General features: G+C 45.7%; 2 protein-coding genes across 2 annotated transcripts in view; one reads left to right on the top strand and one right to left on the bottom strand.

The window, feature by feature from the left end:
• LOC129351693 (unconventional myosin-X-like) overlaps positions 1-3862 on the top strand; it is a 90041-nt gene extending 86179 nt beyond the window's left edge. Inside the window, 6 exon segments of the mRNA XM_055020626.1 lie at positions 110-246; positions 334-454; positions 597-1070; positions 3246-3288; positions 3291-3436; positions 3515-3862. Coding sequence (XP_054876601.1) covers positions 110-246; positions 334-454; positions 597-1070; positions 3246-3288; positions 3291-3436; positions 3515-3625 — 1032 coding nt within the window. The 3' untranslated portion in view covers positions 3626-3862.
• Positions 3863-6826: 2964 nt separating this feature from the next.
• On the bottom strand, positions 6827-17678 carry LOC129351735 (E3 ubiquitin-protein ligase MARCHF11-like). Its single transcript, XM_055020650.1, has 4 exons — positions 17059-17678; positions 8976-9131; positions 8424-8616; positions 6827-7710 (listed from the first exon to the last, which is right to left on the bottom strand). The coding sequence occupies exons 1-4, from the start codon at positions 17413-17415 to the stop codon at positions 7358-7360; spliced, it is 1059 nt and encodes a 352-aa protein (XP_054876625.1). The 5' UTR covers positions 17416-17678; the 3' UTR covers positions 6827-7357.
• Between the last annotated feature and the right edge of the window lie 2418 nt (positions 17679-20096).

The raw sequence follows: 20096 nt of genomic DNA, 5'->3' as shown, positions 1-20096 counted from the left end.
GAGGATTTCTCTTTTGTCTGTGGTTATAAACCATAAGTTCCAGAAGTTAATCAGAAAAGTGTTCTTATTTTGATGTTCATCCCATCCTGTCTGTCTGTCCGTCTGTCAGGTGGTGGAGAAGCTGATCCGCGGTCTGGCCATGGAGGACAGCAGGAACATGTTCGCTCTGTTCGAACACAACGATGCCTCAGAGAAAGCCATCGAGAGCCGGACCGTGGTGGCCGACGTTCTCGCCAAGTTTGAAAAGTAAGACCCTCTGTGTGAGTTTCAGTCTGACCCAAAAGTTTTCCACTTCTGTGGGTCCAGTTAATATTCTTAATCGTTGCTCCGCAGACTTTCAGCGAGCGCAGAAGAAAGCAACACGGGCTGGAAGCTGTACTTCAAACTGTACTGCTTCCTGGACACGGACGGCGTTCCCAAGGACAGCGTGGAGTTTGCCTTCATGTTCGAACAGGTGAAAACCTCCGACCCGGATCAGGAAGGTCCATTTGCTGTAACACATCTGCCATGTTTCACAAAAACTGCCAGTCAAACGAATCACCGGTTTTGATTCTGATTGGATGTAGCGATGATTGAAGTGAGTCATCTGGTTTCAGGCCCATGAGGCGGTCATCCAGGGCCACTATCCGGCCCCGGAGGAGACGCTCCAGTTCCTGGCCGCCCTCAGGCTCCAGTACCTGCTGGGCGACCAGAACCCCCAGATCACCGTGCCCGAGATGAGCCAGGTGTTCCCCATGGCCCGACTGCGGACCCGGGTCCAGAACTCGGCCAAGACGTTTTCCGGCTCCGGCTCTGTGGCGGAGCGCTCCGGGACGGCGGAGCGGAAACGCTCCAGCTTCCTGGAGGGAACGCTGCGGCGGAGCTTCAGGAGCGGCTCGCTGAGCCGGCAGAGGCTGGAGGAGGAGAACAGCCTGGAGGCCTGGCTGAGGGAGGAGGCGGCCGCCGTCCGGACCAGCGTCCTGGACAAGTGGAGGAAGCTGCAGGGCATGAGCCAGGAGCAGGCCATGGTCAAGTACATGGCGCTGGTGAAGGAGTGGCAGGGCTACGGATCCACGCTCTTCAACGTGGAGGTGAGCTAAAGCCGAGCTAAAGATGAGCTAGCGCCGAGCTAAAGATGAGCTAACGCCGAGCTAAAGATGAGCTAACGCCGAGCTAAAGATGAGCTAAAGCCGAGCTAAAGATGAGCTAACGCCAAGCTAAAGATGAGCTAAAGCCGAGCTAAAGATGAGCTAACGCTGAGCTAAAGATGAGCTAGCGCCGAGCTAAAGATGAGCTAACGCCGAGCTAAAGATGAGCTAACGCCGAGCTAAAGATGAGCTAAAGCCGAGCTAAAGATGAGCTAACGCCAAGCTAAAGATGAGCTAAAGCCGAGCTAAAGATGAGCTAACGCTGAGCTAAAGATGAGCTAAAGCCGAGCTAAAGATGAGCTAACGCCGAGCTAAAGATGAGCTAAAGCCGAGCTAAAGATGAGCTAACGCCGAGCTAAAGATGAGCTAAAGCCGAGCTAACACAGAGCTAAAGATGAGCTAACGCCGAGCTAAAGATGAGCTAACGCCGAGCTAAAGATGAGCTAACGCCGAGCTAAAGATGAGCTAAAGCCGAGCTAAAGATGAGCTAACGCCAAGCTAAAGATGACCTAAAGCCAAGCTAAAAATGAGCTAACGCCGAGCTAAAGATGAGCTAAAGCCGAGCTAACACAGAGCTAAAGATGAGCTAACGCCGAGCTAAAGATGAGCTAAAGCCGAGCTAAAGATGAGCTAAAGCCGAGCTAAAGATGAGCTAACGCCAAGCTAAAGATGACCTAAAGCCGAGCTAAAAATGAGCTAACGCCGAGCTAAAGATGAGCTAAAGCCGAGCTAACACAGAGCTAAAGATGAGCTAAAGCCGAGCTAAAGATGAGCGAAAGATGAGCTAAAGCCGAGCTGAAGATGAGCTAAAGCCGAGCTGAAGTTGCTGGTCCAAACGCTTCTCACACAAAATCAACACGTTGAAATTATCTTTTTCTCTCCATTAAAAATGCAAAAACAATATGACTGGAAATTTTTTCCTCAAACCAACATTAGTTTGAAATTTGCCTTAATGTTGACCTTTATTTCACTTCTCAGGCCAGTCGTCCTCGTCTTGTTGGTCTCTGAGCTGTTGTGGGTTTTCTTTTAAAAAATGTCATTGGATATTTTGACTTCATGCTCTGATCTTCTGAGGAAAGAAAAATTCTTTCTGTTGAACATTTCAGATTTAAACTGGCCTGGAAATCTCACATTAAAATAATTTTTAAAAGTGTCTCATCTGCAGCGCAGAGACAAATCACTCCAAGGGCCACAAATGGCCCCCGGGCCGCACTTTGGACACCACTGCTCTAGTCTGAGCTTTTTGTTGACACGGCAGAAACAATAGAATAGAAAAACTTTATTGATCCCAGAGAGGAAAATTGCTGAGTTGTTGAACAGATAATCCATCCAAAGTGTTAAATACTGAAAATATAAACATAAGCAACTTATATTATATATAACTTTTATCTGAAGCAGTTTCTAGGTAATTTAAATATGATTTGCATCTTCAATGAATAAAACAATAAAAAGCATATAAAGCATAATCTGTAAATAAATCTATAAATAAGTCCAGAGTAAAATTAAACTTAAAAAAGCAGAAACGTTCTTTATTAAATAATTTACCTTAACAAAGTAACTGTAACGGTCTCGCTATGGTGTCCTGAACCAAGCTCAGCCAAACTCCTTTCACGCGAGTCAGGATTAAACGGCTCTTCCTTTATTAACGTAGAATGGAGTGAAACTGCCACAACAGGAACCACATAAATTCAATGAATACCTTGCTTTGTTACACACACATTAACATAAACGCTCATTTTTAAATAACATACAGGCATTGCGTCGAAGAACTCGATCTGAACACGACATTCACAATGTATCCATCCGCTCTGCCGTTAACAAACTGACTGACGTAAACGTAAAACATTTCCCTGAAAGTCCAGCAGGTGGCAGCAATGTGCCATGCAAAATTAACACTCACAGATTACATGACAGTAATACTACTGATAATGGAAAAAAATATAATATTAGTAAAGATAAATTAACTCTGTCATCTTAGTTTTAGTTCATTTTTCTGTTAGTTTAACTCTGAGCTTCATTCATAAAGTGATTATTATAAAGATGAATCATCAGTAGTGGAGATGGATCACACCGTCCTGCCAGAGCAGCTGTGACCCCGTGTGACCTCTGTGCTTCCAGAGCCGTGACGGAGCGTTCCCGGCGGAGCTGTGGCTCGGCGTGAGCCGGAGTCCATCTCCGTGTACAAACGCGGCGAGCTGTGGCCCCTGGAGGTCTTCCCCTACGAACTCATCCTGTCCTTCGGCGCGCCGCTGCCCAACGCCTACAAGATCGCCGTGGAGGGCCGGGAGCTGCTGTTCGAGACCCAGATGGTCGGTGCCGATGAACTCCACCTGCCGCCTCCTGCCCAAAGCTTTCTGTGGCTCACGGCTCTCTGTCGCCCCCTGCAGGTCATGGACATCGCCAAGCTCATGAAGGCGTACATCAGCATGATCGTGAAGAAGCGCTACAGCAACAGTCAGTCGGTCGGCAGCCATGAGAGCAAATGCAGCGCCTGGTGAAGCCGGACGGAGCCTCAGGGGCCCACAGGGCTGGAACCGAACCCACAACAGAACCCAGAACAGAACCCGAGTCAAGACGGCCCCGCTCCTTCCTCAGATTATATGAAATAGGTGTCAAATGTTTGTGCTGCAATTTATTTTTTGTGCCGTTATGATTTTTAAGAAAAAAATAGTTTCCAGAGATAAAGTTTCCGTCTTTATCCCAACATTAAACTAAACAAAATGGATGGAAGTTAATTGTGCTGCATTTGTGCAGGAATGTTTTTGTTTTTGCCATTTTAATTTGTAAGATTTAAAAAAAAAAAAAAAGTTTCCAGATGTCAACAGAAATCAGCTTTCTGACCTCTGACCCCACGCATGAACAAAACGGATAGAAATTAATCGTGCAGAAAAAATTTTTGTTTCAACTTTTAAGATGATTTTTTTAGGTTTTTAGAGGTCACCAGAGTCAACCTGCCCTTTAACAAAATCAAACAAATTGCTATAAATTAATTGATGCTTCATTTGTGCTGAATTTTGCATCAAAATGTTTGTTTGCACTGTAATAGTTTTTCAGACTTTGAAGAGTTTCCAGAGGTCACCAGAGGTCACCAGACATCGTTTAATTATTGCTGCAGAAACGTTTGACACCAGTTTCATTTCATTCAGAAGAGGCGGGTCCTGGTCCGGTCCTGGTCCGGTCCGGTCCGGTCCGGGTCCACTCTGGTACCGACCGGCCTGCAGGGCTCTGAAAGTTTCTCCACTGGGTCCAAGTCGGGCTGCGAGTCTCCATGGAAACCTGAGCTCAGACCAAAGCATCACAAAAACAGAGTTTTTCTACCTGGAAGTGCTTTTATCAACAATCAGTCTGGAGTAAAATTCATCAGAAAAACTGAACGTTTTCCCTCCGGACCGCCTGAAATGATGCTTTTCTTGAAGCGGATCGTGGTTCGGTCCGATTCCAGCGACATTCCCACGCAGAGGAGGAGGAAGAGGAGGAGGAAGAGGAGGAGGAAGAGAAGGATGAAAGAGGAGGAGGAGGAAGAGGAGGAGGAGGAGGAAGAGGAGGAGGAGGAGGAGGAAGACTCTCTGAGAGAAACTAAATATTATCCAAAAGAAAAAAGGATGAAACCAAAGAAACCAGTTCTCACTGAGTGTCTGCTGACTTTTAGCCGCTCTTCAAAATGGGAAAGACAAGAAGACAGGGCAGGAGACGTTACCGTGACGACGCGTGAAGCTGTCGTCTTTAGAGAAGAGACTGAATGTATTTTCCTTCCCGGCCCAAACAAACAACCAGCCCTCAATCAGACAATGAAGAAATCACAAGTGCCTGTTTCCATCCGGATCAACTCCGATCGGGTCCGAGGTTCTGCTGAGAATAAAAACGGTGCTCCGATGTTTCTGAACCGATGTTTCTGAACCGGTGTTTCTGAACCGGTGTTTCTGAACCGGTGTTTCTGAACCGGTCCTGCTGCACCAGCCGCTCCGGCCCAGAAACAGCAGAACAATCAGGTCCCAAATATGAAAGCTTCCTGATGAGCTGAGGCAATCTGCTGTTTGACCACAGAAAATCAAAAAGTTACATTTTTAGGACTTTTGAGATTTCTGAAAGGTTCTGAAATCAGTGGTAAAACTCGTGAACATTGTGGTTTTAAAGTGACAGTGATGTAACTGTTGCAGTTCTTGCTTCAGCTCGACCGAGCCGCTCCACCGGACCCGGTTCGGCAGCAACATTCCCACGTTTCCCTGGAGCTCCGCGGGCGGCAGATCCACCCACAGACCTGCAGGTTCTGCCACTGTCCAGTGCCTTTTGTAAATGCTGTACACTTCCTGTTTCACATGCAGATTGGTTTTTGGTAGAATGTGTAATGTAATATATATATATTATATGTGATATAATCATGTGGACTGTACATTTCAGGTTTTTGCCTTCTGATTTATTATCCAGCTTTTTTCTCTTGTATCTTTTTTGTATCTTGAAATTATCATCATGTTAGAATATGAATTAGAATTATGTTTTGATTTACAATAAATAAATAAAAATATTTAGTCAAATGTTTTATTACAATCTGAAAAACAGACATTTTTTAAACTTTCAGTTAGTTTTACAGTTTTGCTGATCCATTGAAAAGCTTTCAGAATCAGCTTTTCTATCACTTTAAATCCAGGTTCAAACTCTTGGCCAGGAAAAGTGAAGCAGCTTCATCAAACTTTTGAACATCAACAACAACCAGCAGAGTCTGCAGCTTCGTTTCGATCGGACCTTCATGTTTTCCATCTCAGACGGTTTGAAGAAAGTAAGTCACGTTTCTGTGTACAAACATTCTTTATACTTTACATCCAGGTTACATACAAACGAAATGAATACAGTCACATTCAAGTCGTATCTGTGCTGCACAATGAGACGTTAATATTCAGCCTCTTAAGGCACCAAAAGAACCAAAACGACCCAGCGACCCCAAACGTCTCATTTATCCCAACACGTTCATGTCAAATGCATCCCAGCCAACGCAGGGAAACGGACATAAATGAAATTCAACTCCATTCTGACGTCAGTTTGTGCTTTTAGCTTCTGGATCTCAGTTTTCTATAATCAGTTTGGCATTTTCTGCAGATCCGGTTGGATCCAGTTCCGTCTGCAGGTGTCGTCCAGCCTGTGTCCAGAGGCCACCTGCTGTGTGGCTCCCAGCGTTGGGCGGGAATGAGATTTACTTTTGCTTCCCGCATATTTCGTCTGAGATTTACGAAAAACAGCTAAACTGAAAAAGCGTCTAAGATCTGGTGGTTCTCTGCCTCCACACGGAAACGACGAAGATGGATTCAGATTTTGTTTTGGGTGTTCAGATGGATGATGACAGATTCAGTCTTTAGATTTTCTCTGTCAGGACATAATAAAACGAATCGATTCTTCATCAGGCTGTAAAATGATATAATCCTCTAGCACACAGATTAACTCACAGATTAAATGGGAGTTTTATCATCTTTAATCTCTGGATCTCACAGGCTGAGTGTTAAGAATTATGAGGTTGTTTCCTAAATGTTCCACCAGAATACAGAGGGGAAGATTAATATTAATAAATCATTTAAGGAAGCTGCTAATCATCCCAGAGTCAGAATATTCACAGAAAGATCGGCGTCGATGCAGTGGCCTAGTCAAAGACCAAACACCAAATTGTGCCTTTACAAAGCAGAGCAGAAGAAACATTTTATTACATCCTGACAGGTGAAACCCAAGAACCAAAACAGGAAGTTGTTTCCTCAGAGAAGAAGAAATTAGTTTGTGACGTCATTCTGCGTCAGAGAGTTTGAAACAGCCAACAAATTCCCGACAAAACGACTTGGCACGAAACTTTATAACCTTTTTATGGTTTTCCTTTAAATCCTAAAGAGCCAGCTCTGGTTCCGGTCCTCAAAGAAACCGAAACCAGAGAACCCGGATGTAACGCAACAGTTCGGTCTTTATGCTACGATGTTCAAGATGGATGTCAGGATTACGTCACAGTGCCAACCGAACACGTCCATTTTTATCTGGCTGAGCTTGGCTTGGGGACCGGCCCCGACAACCCGGAAATACCGGCAGCACCGGAAATACCGGCATCACCGGAAATACCGGGAACACCGGAAATACCGTCAATACCGGGAAAGCAGCAACCAATAAATGCAGGAACGTTCAGACTAAAGCTTCAAGACCTGCCAAGGCCCAGGCTGACGTCACGCGGATGAACGGTCAGGTAAAGTTTCACCTGTCGAGGCTCAGACCGACGTCACGCGGATGACCACCTCCCCCGAGTCCGCGTCCTGGCTCCGGCTGTGTCCGGGCAGCAGTCCGGGGCAGAACGGGGCCAGGCAGAGGCAGAGGCAGGTCCAGGGGCAGGTCCAGGGGCAGGTCCAGGGCCGGGACCCCAGCTGCGTGGCGTGCAGCGGCCCGCTGGGCCCGAAGGTTTCCAGCGGCAACCAGAGCGTCCTGGGGCCCAGCGAGGAGGGGCCGGTGCTCGTCTCCTCCAGGTCCTTGGCCTTGTCGTAACTCTGGACGTCCCAGTGGAGATTCACGGCGCGCCAGCGCAGGAACACGTTGTACACTGCTGCCCCCTCGTGGACAATAAGGCCTGTTACAACGACAGGAGATCAATGAATAAATGTTTATATTATGATTGATTTAGGACCAAACTGAAAAAATAAAAATAAAATCACATCAATCATACAAATATGAGAATAATGCTTCAATATTATGACTTTATTCTCAAATATTAATTTTAATATAACTTAATATTTGTCTTTATGTTAAAATTCTAAGTATTATTTTTAAATTATTATTAGAATTATTACTATTATTTTCTAAAGCTTTGTTGTGGGAAATTAACCCTTTTTTCATAACCAGCTATGCACTGATAACCCATTCAACTTTTAATTATTAATCCATCTCTTCATGTTTTCCAGTGATATAAATATCAAGCTAATATTTCCTGTCACTTTTCAAAAAGATAAAAATTCACACCATTCATGTAACACAAAGCTGCTTTGAGCCAAAAATGTAAAAAAGTCAGAATAATCTGATTAAATCTGTAACTTTAATTTAAAACGATGTGAGCCAACTCTGGATCCATTGCAAAGTTGAACTCTGCACAGACCGTCGCCATGTTGTGACGGTTTGTTAGGAGTCAGTCTGTGACCATATGGAGGAGGAGGGTCTTATCGCTGCCAATCAATGCTGCTCAATGTGCTCAGGGTCCTGCTGCCCACATCAACGATTTAAAATCTAATGAGTGGTTTAATGGAAGTGAATGCTGCAGAGTCATTCCTGCGCTGCGGGTGGACGGACCTACGCAGACCAGGTCCATGAAGCCGTACATGCCGTAGCAGATCTGGAAGAGGACGTCTCTGCGCTGCCAGACGGCCTGCGGGCTGAGAGCCGACCAGAGCAGCCAGGAGATGCTGGCCACCAGGAAGAGCGAGCCCAGGAACACGGCGATGATCTGCACCTTCTCCACCAGCGTGATGGTGATGGGCTGCCACTGAGGCGGAGGACAGAAAACCTCACACATCCACGCAAACAGGACCTTCATTCAGTTCATTCAGCTACACTGGAAGGAAAACCTGTTTCTCAATATATTCACTGGAATTTTATTTGATGCAACAACAAAAGCAGTGAGTTAGAAGGAAAACGATGCACTGATTTAAAATGTTTCACAAACAGAAAATAAAAAACTGCTGTATGAAATCCAGCAGTTTAATGACCTAATTAATAAACACTTATATATGAGACTTAAGAGTCGTTCTGTTTAGACTCTGAAAACCTGCGAGACCTGCATTTATCTTTCATCATGTAATCACTGCTCAGGTTAATATCAGCTCAAACTGACTTCCTGTTTACCTGCCACGGTCTCTTCATGTTGATGGCGATGACCTGGAAGCGATAGCAGCAGAGCTCACAGGTCCAGCAGCCGCGCTCACTGATCCACTTCAGCAGACACTGCTGATGGGTGTACCGGACCGAGCCGTCACAGCGGCACGGGTTCAACAGGTCACCCTGCAGCCGACACACAGAGGCACACACACACACACACACAGAGGCACGCACACACACACACACAGAGGCACACACACACACACACAGAGGCACACACACACACACAGAGGCACACGCACACACACACACACAGAGGCACACACACACACACAGAGGCACACACACACACAGAGGCACGCACACACACACACACACACAGAGGCACGCACACACACACACACACACACACACACACACAGAGGCCAGTTAACAGGGAAGCAAAATCCATCTTAATGGTCGTTTATCACACATAAACAGAAACATGGCGGCGGTGACGGCATCATCCAGGAGTTTTTGTCAACTGGATGAAATTATGAATAAATTTAAATACCAAGCGAATCTGGTTCAAAACATTCAGGCGTTTTCTAGAAATAGAAAACGCCTGGATGTTTTTTAACATATTTTGTCTTTATGTTAAAATAAAGACAAAATATTGTCTTTATTTTAAAACGGCAAATATGACACGTGAAGTGCAAATAATGAGCTAGTGGGGCCCAGCGCCCCTCAGTTTACGAGAAAAAAATAAATAAATAAATAAAAAGATTAAAGAGGAAAAACGAAAAGGAAAAAAATTTCTCATGATGCATCGTTGATAAACAGAACATCGGCTGATTGATTCCAGGGAGACGAATTCAGCCGCAAATGCCAAAAAGTGAAATGAAAAGCAGCAGGTTCAGTAATACCTGTAACATCATCGCTTTCTGGACCGAAATTCTGGAACGACACAGAATCCTCACGGCTGTCATTAAAAACAGGGTCAAATATTTTCATCTATCAAAGTTACAAAGTTTTGTATATTATTTTGCTTCTCCAGTCCCTTCAATAAGCTCCAGAGAGAAACTGTCTGCTTCCCATCGATTGCCCGGGATTAATCCTGCGCTCGTCGTTTTCCAGCCTCCTTTCTCCTCCAGCAGGTGATCCATCAAAGCAAACCCGTAACTCGTCCACCAGAGGGCCTGAAATCCAGGATCATTCCTCAAAGCTGCAGCAGGACGCAGCCTGGCATCAATCATCACAGACAATCTATTTATTCCTCCTTCCTGGAGGTTTTTCCGGCGCAGACGTTCCTGCAGGACCGACCCACGGGCCCGACCCGCGGGACCGACCCGCGGGACCGACCCGCGGGTCGGTCCCGCAGGACCGGGCCGTGTCCGGCATGTTAACACGACATTAAGGTCAGGGGTCACAGAGCTCGTTTTTCATTGGTTTTAAACTGGTTGCTACGTATTTAACGTGATTGACTAACAACGACGGCGATACCTCCTGCGTCTACGGCGATAGGAGCCGCTGCTGCGCCGCCTACGCCTGTAGTATCGCCTCCTCCTACGTCGGTAGGAGGAGCGTCGTCTACGTCGTCGTCTACGTGCCATGGTAGCTTAGCAGTGATGCTAAGCTAGCAGCTCTTTTATTCAAAGGATTCTGAACTGACAGCCTGTGATGTCATCGCTGAAATCACGTCTCTTCCTGACCATCACTGATGACATCATCTTTTTTGTCATCAGGAATGCATGTGATGTCATCAATGACATCACAGACTGTTACTTCAGAATCCTTTGAATAAAAGAGCTGTTAGCTCAGCATCATTGCTACCATGGCACGTAGGCGACGACGTAGACGACGCTCCTCCTACCGACGTAGGAGGAGGCGATACTACAGGCGTAGGCGGCGCAGAAGCAGCTATCGCCGTAGACGTAGGAGGTATCGCCGACGTCGTCGTTATTACTAGTCGCTCACGTTGACCATGTAGCAAGCAGTTTAAAAACCACAAAAAAAATATAAAAAAATGTTTCACAAAAATAATGACTAAAACTCTGGAGGCACAGATGACGTCACACGTGTTAGTGACATCCATAACGTTTCCCCACTCTGTGGTTTAGTTATAACCACTAAACAGAGTGGTTTAGTGGTTGTAACTTTCCTGAGTGATGTCATCTAACTGGTTCAATCCTGAGTGATGTCATCTAACTGGTTCATTCCTGAGTGATGTCATCTAACTGGTCCAAAAATCTCACTGAAACACTGTGTAGTTCATGAAGTGTAATCTGTCTCTTCTTGTATGAACCGTCATATTTACAAATCACCTGTTACTGAATGATCTTCTACCATGTCCGAATCTAGAGTTATAACTCTAGATCTGTAATTCTAACTCGTTCCTCTTTAGGTCCAAAAATAATGACTTCGGTTTTGTTTCTGTTCAGCTGGAGAAAGTTTTGTCCCATCCTCATATTGATCTGTTTTCAGCAGTCATTCAGTGATTGGATGGTTCAGATGGTGACATATAATGTAGAGCCAGCCTATTGCTGTAATAAATTTTCTCATTTATCACAGCAATAACAACAAAAAACACTTTAAATGAAGCTCAATTACATTTAGCTTACATTGCATCACTTTACAAGGAAGAGACAGATGATGTCATGTCTGATGTCATCGGTGATGGCCAGGAATGGACGTGATGTCAGTGATGACATCACAGACTATTACTTCAGAATCCTTTGAATAAAAGAGCTGTTAGCTTAGCATCATTGCTACCATGGCACGTAGGCGACGACGTAGACGACGCTCCTACCGGCGTAGGAGGAGGCGATACTACAGGCGTAGGCGGCGCAGAAGCAGCTATCGCCGTAGACGTAGGAGGTATCGCCGACGTCGTCGTTATTACTAGTCGCTCACGTTGACCATGTAGCAAGCAGTTTAAAAACCACAAAAAAATTATAAAATAATTAACAAATGTCTATAGATAAATATATAATGTGTGTGTAATACGTATTTTACACACACAGTTGGAAGAAAATTGCACCTGACATTCAGTTGTGCAAAACACCTGGGTGGACATAGCCCCGCCTTCGATGACAGAGCTCCTCCTCAGAGCTGCAGCCTCCACTCTGCTCCTTCAGACTAGCCACCAGAAATTGGAAAACATCAGATCATAACATCTGACCTGACATCATCTGTGCCTCCAGAGTTTTAGTCATTATTTTTATGAAACATTTTTTATGATTTTTTTGTGGTTTTTAAACTGCTTGCTACATGGTCAACGTGAGCGACTAGTAATAACGACGACGTCGGCGATACCTCCTACGTCTACGGCGATAGCTGCTTCTGCGCCGCCTACGCCTGTAGTATCGCCTCCTCCTACGTCGGTAGGAGCGTCGTCTACGTCGTCGCCTACGTGCCATGGTAGCAATGATGCTGAGCTAACAGCTCTTTTATTCAAAGGATTCTGAAGTAACAGTCTGTGATGTCATCGATGACATCACATGCATTCATATAAAGACAGGAGATCTGATCTGTATGGCAAGCCGATTGAACATAAACTCGGTTTTGCCGCCCTTCCATTCCAGAGATCGCAGATTGTTTTATGACTCAACGTTTTAGCGATTTCAACATATTCAAGATGCCACTGCAAAGGTGACATGTTGGACGACAGACAGGTGACATGTTGGACGACAGACAGGTGACACGTTGAACGTCTCTTCCGTGGGTTGGCAAGAGACATTAAGACACGTCACTCATGTCTTAATGTCTCAAATGTTTCAAGACAAAAATCTTGTTTTTGTGACTTTTTTCTGAATTGTTTTATATTTTTTTTGTGGTTTTTAAACTGCTTGCTACATGGTCAACGTGAGCGACTAATAATAACGACGTCTGCGATACCTCCTACGTCTACGGCGATAGCTGCTTCTGCGCCGCCTACGCCTGTAGTATCGCCTCCTCCTACGTCGGTAGGAGGAGCGTCGTCTACGTCGTCGCCTACGTGCCATGGTAGCAATGATGCGCTAAGCTAACAGCTCTTTTATTCAAAGGATTCTGAATTAGCAGCCTGTGATGTCATCGATGACATCACGTCCATTCCTGGACATCACTGATGACATCAGACTTGATCGGTGCCTCTTCCTTTTTCATGAGAATGTAATTCAGAAACATTTCTGTGTTTGGTGGAAGAGTTTAGGATAATTACAAAATTAAATCAAAACATTTTTCACAACCTAAACATCAAGCCAACGTTTTTATTCAGAAATCTGTATTGAAACTAAATATTCTTTCCCATATTTTGGCAGCTTGAGGGCCCCGCTGTAAATATCTGTTTTCAACTATCACCACAAACTTTACCTCAGGACTTTGACTAGGCCATACTATCCAACATGCTTTGAGCTCAAGAAATTCCATGTAACCTTCTGCAGATTTGCCCATCAGCTCTGACCTGTTCCTCTGTTCCTGCTGATAAAACCCACTGCATGACACAGCCACCACCATGCTTAACTGTGGAGACTTTTACAAGTAACAATGTATAAACCGATTCACTCCTTTGTGTTTGTCCATCATATAACTGTCTAGTTATATGATGGACAGTAATATGGTCCATCACATAACTGTGGTTATTTAGTTATAACCACTAAACCACTCTGTTTAGTGGTTGTAACCAAACCACAGAGTGAGGAAACGTTATGGACGTATGAAACGTAGATGAATAGTTTTATAAGTGATTTAACTGAACTTCAGAACCTCTAAATGTCAGATCTGGATTCATTAAAACAACCTCAAAATATAGTAAAAGACGAAATATTGGCTTTCATTGACAGTAATGTTGCATTTTAATGAATAAATCAAATGTTGATGCTAAATTAAAAGCTTCAGTTTAATTCATCAAACTGATTTAATGATGCAACTTTAGGCAGCAGAAAAAGTCAAACTGTGGATTTTATTAGAGTTTTTAAAAAGCAGATAACTAAGGCCTTCACAACCTCCAGGCCTTCACAGCCTCCAGGCCTTCACAGCCTCCAGGCCTTAACAGCCTCCAGGCCTTCACAGCAGCCAGGCCTTCACAACCTCCAGGCCTTCACAGCCTCCAGGCCTTCACAGCCTCCAGGCCTTAACAGCCTCCAGGCCTTCACAACCTCCAGGCCTTAACAGCCTCCAGGCCTTCATAGCCTCCAGGCCTTCACAGCCTCCAGGCCTTCACAGCCTCCAGGCCTTCACAACCTCCAGGCCTTAACAGCCTCCAGGCCTTCACAGCAGCCAGGCCTTCACAGCCTCCAGGCCTTCACAGCCTCCAGGCCTTAACAGCCTCCAGGCCTTAACAGCCTCCAGGCCTTCACAGCAGCCAGGCCTTCACAACCTCCAGGCCTTCACAGCCTCCAGGCCTTCACAGCCTCCAGGCCTTAACAGCCTCCAGGCCTTCACAACCTCCAGGCCTTAACAGCCTCCAGGCCTTCATAGCCTCCAGGCCTTCACAGCCTCCAGGCCTTCACAGCCTCCAGGCCTTCACAACCTCCAGGCCTTAACAGCCTCCAGGCCTTCACAGCAGCCAGGCCTTCACAGCCTCCAGTCCTTCACAGCCTCCAGGCCTTCACAGCCTCCAGGCCTTCACAACCTCCAGGCCTTAACAGCCTCCAGGCCTTCAACCTCCAGGCCTTAACAGCCTCCAGGCCTTCATAGCCTCCAGGCCTTCAGCCTCCAGGCCTTCACACCTCCAGGCCTTCATAGCCTCCAGGCCTTCAGCCTCCAGGCCTTCACAACCTCCAGGCCTTCACAAGCCTCCAGGCCTTCACAGCCTCCAGGCCTTCACAACCTCCAGGCCTTCAAGCCTCCAGGCCTTCACAACCTCCAGGCCTTCACACCTCCAGGCCTTCATAGCCTCCAGGCCTTCAAGCCTCCAGGCCTTCACAGCCTCCAGGCCTTCATAGCCTCCAGGCCTTCATAGCCTCCAGGCCTTCAACCTCCAGGCCTTCAGCCTCCAGGCCTTCACAAGCCTCCAGGCCTTCACACCTCCAGGCCTTCACAGCCTCCAGGCCTTCACAAGCCTCCAGGCCTTCACAGCCTCCAGGCCTTCACAGCCTCCCCTTCAGCCTCTTGCCTTCACAGCCTCCAGCCTCCAGGCCTTCACAGCAGCCAGGAGTCTGGACCCGGAGGCGGAGTTATTAGATTTGATCTGGAGCCACGTTGGGAAGACAGGATGTCCACTTAGGCGTTTCCTGCCTTCTCTCCTGCTTCCTTTCAGCTCTGATGAATCGTCCCTCGTCGTCCTGCTGCTGTCACAGCCCTGCAGGGTCTCAGGTTTCAGCCTGGACCGGCGGTCCATTTGGCCCTGCATGTCCACGTCTGTCCATCCACTTTCAGGAAGACGGGCAGACAAATTGGTGCGTCACTTTGGGATGAGATTTTAACCTGATTATGGTCGGGTCGTTGTGCTGCACCTCTGATGTGACAGATACACTGCAGATCAGGGTTTGGACAAAACATTTTATGACTTTGTCACTTATTTTCTGACAATCTGTACCTGCGTTTATCATTCTGATGAACCAAAATCTTGATAATAATGAGAATCTTATTCTGATGGATGATAAACGATATGATAAAAGCCCCAATGTTACGTCACACAAAGTGAAAAGGTTCAGAAAGTTAGGACGACTTTTGAAAGGATGTAAACGACGGACTAAGTATTTCTTCACGATATAAAAATAAAACTCAGTGATTCTATACAGTTCTACTGACGTCTGACAACAGATGAAAAACATAATATGTACTATATAGAGATCCATGGACCTCTAGATGTATAGATCTATTATACATCTCTATATATATGTTTGTATTGATATAAAGGTCCTTGTATATAGATATATCTATAGGTATCTATAGGTGTAGATGTACATATAGACCTATATGTATATATATGTATAGATGCCTATATGATGTATAGGTGATACTTTCTATCATCCTTCTTTGCTCAACAGATTGCACCTTTAATTTGTACTTTTATTGATGTAATTAGTGGAAACTTCAGTACCATAAATATATTAACAAAATTGAACAAAGTTGTATACATACATGTATATACTATGGAAAATAATACTTTCCACATAGAATGTATATTTGTGATACTACGGAAAGTATAGTATATAATACTATGTAGTACATTATAAAAAAAAAATATATATATATCTATATATATATATATATATAGATATATAGATAGATATATCTATATATATATATCTAAAGATCTATAGATACATCTATAGATCTATATACCACATAGTATATATGGTATATACTATGTGGTATATAAGCCGTATGGTGTCTATACTATAAACTATATATATAGTTTATAGATCTGTATATCTATACATATAGTACATAGTGTATATCTATAGAGTTATATAAAGGTGTATAGGTCTATACATGTTCAAATGGCTAATTTAGTACATAAAGACTTTTGTCTTTCTATAGTTATTTCTATTGTTACTATCTTGTTACTATAGTAATAATAAGTTATTCTAATCAACCAGCTGCTGTGATAAATCGGTGAGGTCAGAGGTCACTTCAGACAGGTCATAGGCATCATTGGTTATGAGACTTCCAGCAGTGAATGTTTGGGTTCGTGTTTCTGGTTCCGGCTCTGATCTCCCTCAGCAGAACCGAAAGGATCCAATCAGCAGCTTCACCCCAACAGCACGAGCTGCTGCCGTCAGCCAATCACAGGGCAGCCAGCTAACCTTCAGCCTCACTTCACAGAACCGCAGTTTGAGGTCTGATCGGGTCGACCCAGCAGAACCCAGCAGAACCAAGAGACCGAGCAGGCCCAGTAAAACTAGTAAACCCAGTAGACCCAATAGACCCAGCAGACCCAGTAGAACCAGTAGACCCAGTAGACCCAGTAGAACCAGTAGACCCAATAGACCCAGTAGACCCAGTAGAACCAGTAGACCCAGTAGACCCAATAGACCCAGTAGAACCAGTAGACCCAGTAGACCCAATAGACCCAGTAGAACCAGTAGACCCAGTAGAACCAGTAGACCCAGTAGACCCAATAGACCCAGTAGAACCAGTAGACCCAGTAGAACCAGTAGACCCAGCAGACCCAGTAGAACCAGTAGAACCAGTAGCCTACCTGTTCCGCTCCCTGGAAGCAGATCCTGCAGCTCGGGGTCGGGATGCACGTCTCGCTGCTGCAGGTTGACGGCATTTCCTGCGTTTTGCCACATCTGCCCCCCACCGCCCCCTCCTCGCTGGAAGTGTTGCCCCCGTTTTCCTCCCCGCTTATTTTCTCAGCGTCAGCCGCACGCGCGCGGCCCTCTTCCTCCTCTTCCTCCTCCTCCTCCTCCTCCTCTCTCGGCTGCGGCTCCTCCTCGCCGTCGGGCTGCGGACGTCCTTGGGAGCGGAGCGGGTCGCTCTCCTCCCAGGTGAGGCGCTGCGTGGCGGCCGGAGCTCCCGCCGCCGGTCCCGCATCTCCCTCCTCTGCGCTCATAATAAAATGCAAAGTCAAAATAAAATTGCATAGATGCCTCCTCCTCCTCTTCCTCCTCCTCCTCCTCCCCGTCCTTTACTGCGACGCAGGGAAAGCCGGCTCGGTTCGGTTCGCTAAAGCTCGGTCCGCTCGCAGAGTTGCACATCAGCAGCCGGAAGCTCCCGCTGCTGGAACCGCCTGCTGCGCTCCGGAGAGCCGCGGAGGCGCTCCATGTTCCTCCTGCTCCTCCCCGGAGCAGAAAACAACCCGAACGAACCTCCTGCCTGTCCGGCTCCTCCTCACAGCGGGAGGCGAGGAGGAGGTGAACGTTCTGCCTGTCCGGCTCCTCCTCACAGCGTGAGGCGAGGAGGAGGAGAACGTTCTGCCTGTCCGGCTCCTCCTCACAGCGGGAGGCGAGGAGGAGGTGAACGTTCTGCCTGTCCGGCTCCTCTTCACAGCGGGAGGCGAGGAGGAGGTGAACGTTCTGCCTGTCCGGCTCCTCCTCACAGCGGGAGGCGAGGAGGAGGTGAACGTTCTGCCTGTCCGGCTCCTCCTCACAGCGGGAGGCGAGGAGGAGGTGAACGTTCTGCCTGTCCGGCTCCTCCTCACAGCGGGAGGCGAGGAGGAGGAGAACGTTCTGCCTGTCCGGCTCCTCCTCAGCAGGAGGAACTTCTTGAGGTCCCTGCGCTCTCAGGCAGCAGCAAACTGCATTTCTCCGGAAATGACCAATCAATCACATTATTACCCCATTAATGTGATGGAGGAGGCGCGTTTCCAGAGCAACCAGAGGGAGGAAGAGCCGCTTCATGATCCCGGCGGCGGCGCAGCATCAGGACCAGCAGGAAGAGGCTGCGGGTCCCCGGGCGGCGCGACCCGCCGCGCTCCTCCTCCTGGTCTTAGAGGAATCACCTGCAGGCGCGCAGATGCTGTCGTCATCACCATCATCATCATCATCATCATTATTATCATTATCATCATCATCATCATTATTATCATTACCATCATCATCATCATTATTATCATCATCATCATCGGCTGCTCAGAACTCAAAACAAACCAGATCTCATGCACCATATGATGTAAAATCATTGTCTGTATGATGACAGCTGTCAGAGGCCTGTCATGTTTTCCCATAGCCTCAAAAAGTCCAAACAAAAGTTCATCGGTACCGGTTCTGCAGGTCAAAGTTGAGTTCAGTCACTTTTAATATTTAGCTATGAAGCTTCGGCTCCTCGGAGCGTCTGACCCTGAGAGGTCAGGCAGCCGGACGGTCCTGCTGTGGGCAGGAAGCTGATTGGATGGAAACAAAAACAAACCTGGAAGGAGAATTAAATGTGGAAAAGCGTCCGTCTTTCCAGACTCATCAGATTTTAAATGATCAGTTTTCCAAGCCTGTTTTAACAGTGAACAGTTTCTCAGTATTTATGACATCATCAGGTGACAAAGGTTGACCAGGTTGTGTTCTGGTTGATCTGAGGAAATGGGAAACAGCAGCTGGGTTGAGCTGAATGAAGCGTTTCCAGCAGGAATCTCCACGCCGCTTCACTCCGTCATCATCTCCATGATGATCCTCAGACGTTCAATCATTCCTGAGAGAAGAATCCATTTCCAAGAACATTCTCTGGGTTTTTTTTCTTTTGAGGATGTCTTTCACTTTCCGGAGAGCGGGTCCAGTAATGGACTCTAATGCAGCAAAGGAAATTATCCACTCATGTCCGATCACTACCTACACAGCGCCGATCAATACCAGGCCCCCAGGGCTCAGAGGGAGACCAGGATCATGCAGACAGAAGGGGGAAGTTAGAACTAACTCACTATTATCACTGTTATCACTAATATAATATCTATTTCTACATCAATCTACACAGATACCTTGATATTTGTCTATCTATAAATAAATAGATAAACTTTATGAAATGCCAGATGTTGCTTTAATCTAAAACTATTTGCGTCTCGAGATGTGAAGCGAAACTGGAGATGGAAAAAAGACTCCATTTCCACCAAAACTCAGAATTAATTTCAGAAATTTTCTAGAAATAACTTTGACATTTCTGAGCTAAAAAGTAAAAAAAAATTCAAGAGAAATGAAAATTGATTAATGTCAGAATTATTTTTAGAAAATTTCTGAGTTCAAAATTCAGAAATCTGCAAGAAAACAAATTCATGTTGAAAAAAACTGGAAATTTTCTGAACTCAGAAATACAAAATTATCTGAGTTTCAAAAGTAAAATATTTTCTGCATTTCAAGCTCATTAATATCAAGTTTAGTGTTGAAACATTTTGAGATTTGTCTCCAAATTCTGACGTTTTTTTTCCTCCAAATTTTGACTAAAGTGGCTTTTTTCACCTTAATCCTCATCTGTCATCTCCGCCCAAGCCAAAATAAATAAATTAAAAAATTTCAAAACATAAATAAATGTTCCTCCATGTGGGACTTGTTAGACAATCCAGAATAATCTGGTGATAATCTGCAGATCTCCTGAGGATCAGACGCTGAAGAGGAAATTTGCACAGGAAAACCTGCTGATAACAGAAATTGGCTGAAGTCAGGAGTTATGCAGCGATTTGTCATTTCATGCAATCATGCAAAACAAAGCACCAAATCCACTCCATCGTGCTGCTTCCAAGCATCAATTTAAACTTTTCATTAACAGCAGGATGTCAGAAAAACAGCAAAGACTGAAGGAAGCTCATAAATTCTT

The sequence above is a fragment of the Poeciliopsis prolifica genome, unplaced genomic scaffold (assembly GCF_027474105.1).
Source record: "Poeciliopsis prolifica strain line A6 unplaced genomic scaffold, Auburn_PproV2 SCAFFOLD069, whole genome shotgun sequence".
In the NCBI taxonomy this organism is placed as follows: domain Eukaryota; kingdom Metazoa; phylum Chordata; class Actinopteri; order Cyprinodontiformes; family Poeciliidae; genus Poeciliopsis; species Poeciliopsis prolifica.
Note: the sequence above shows the minus strand (reverse complement) of the source record. Positions and strands in the feature narration are given on the sequence as shown.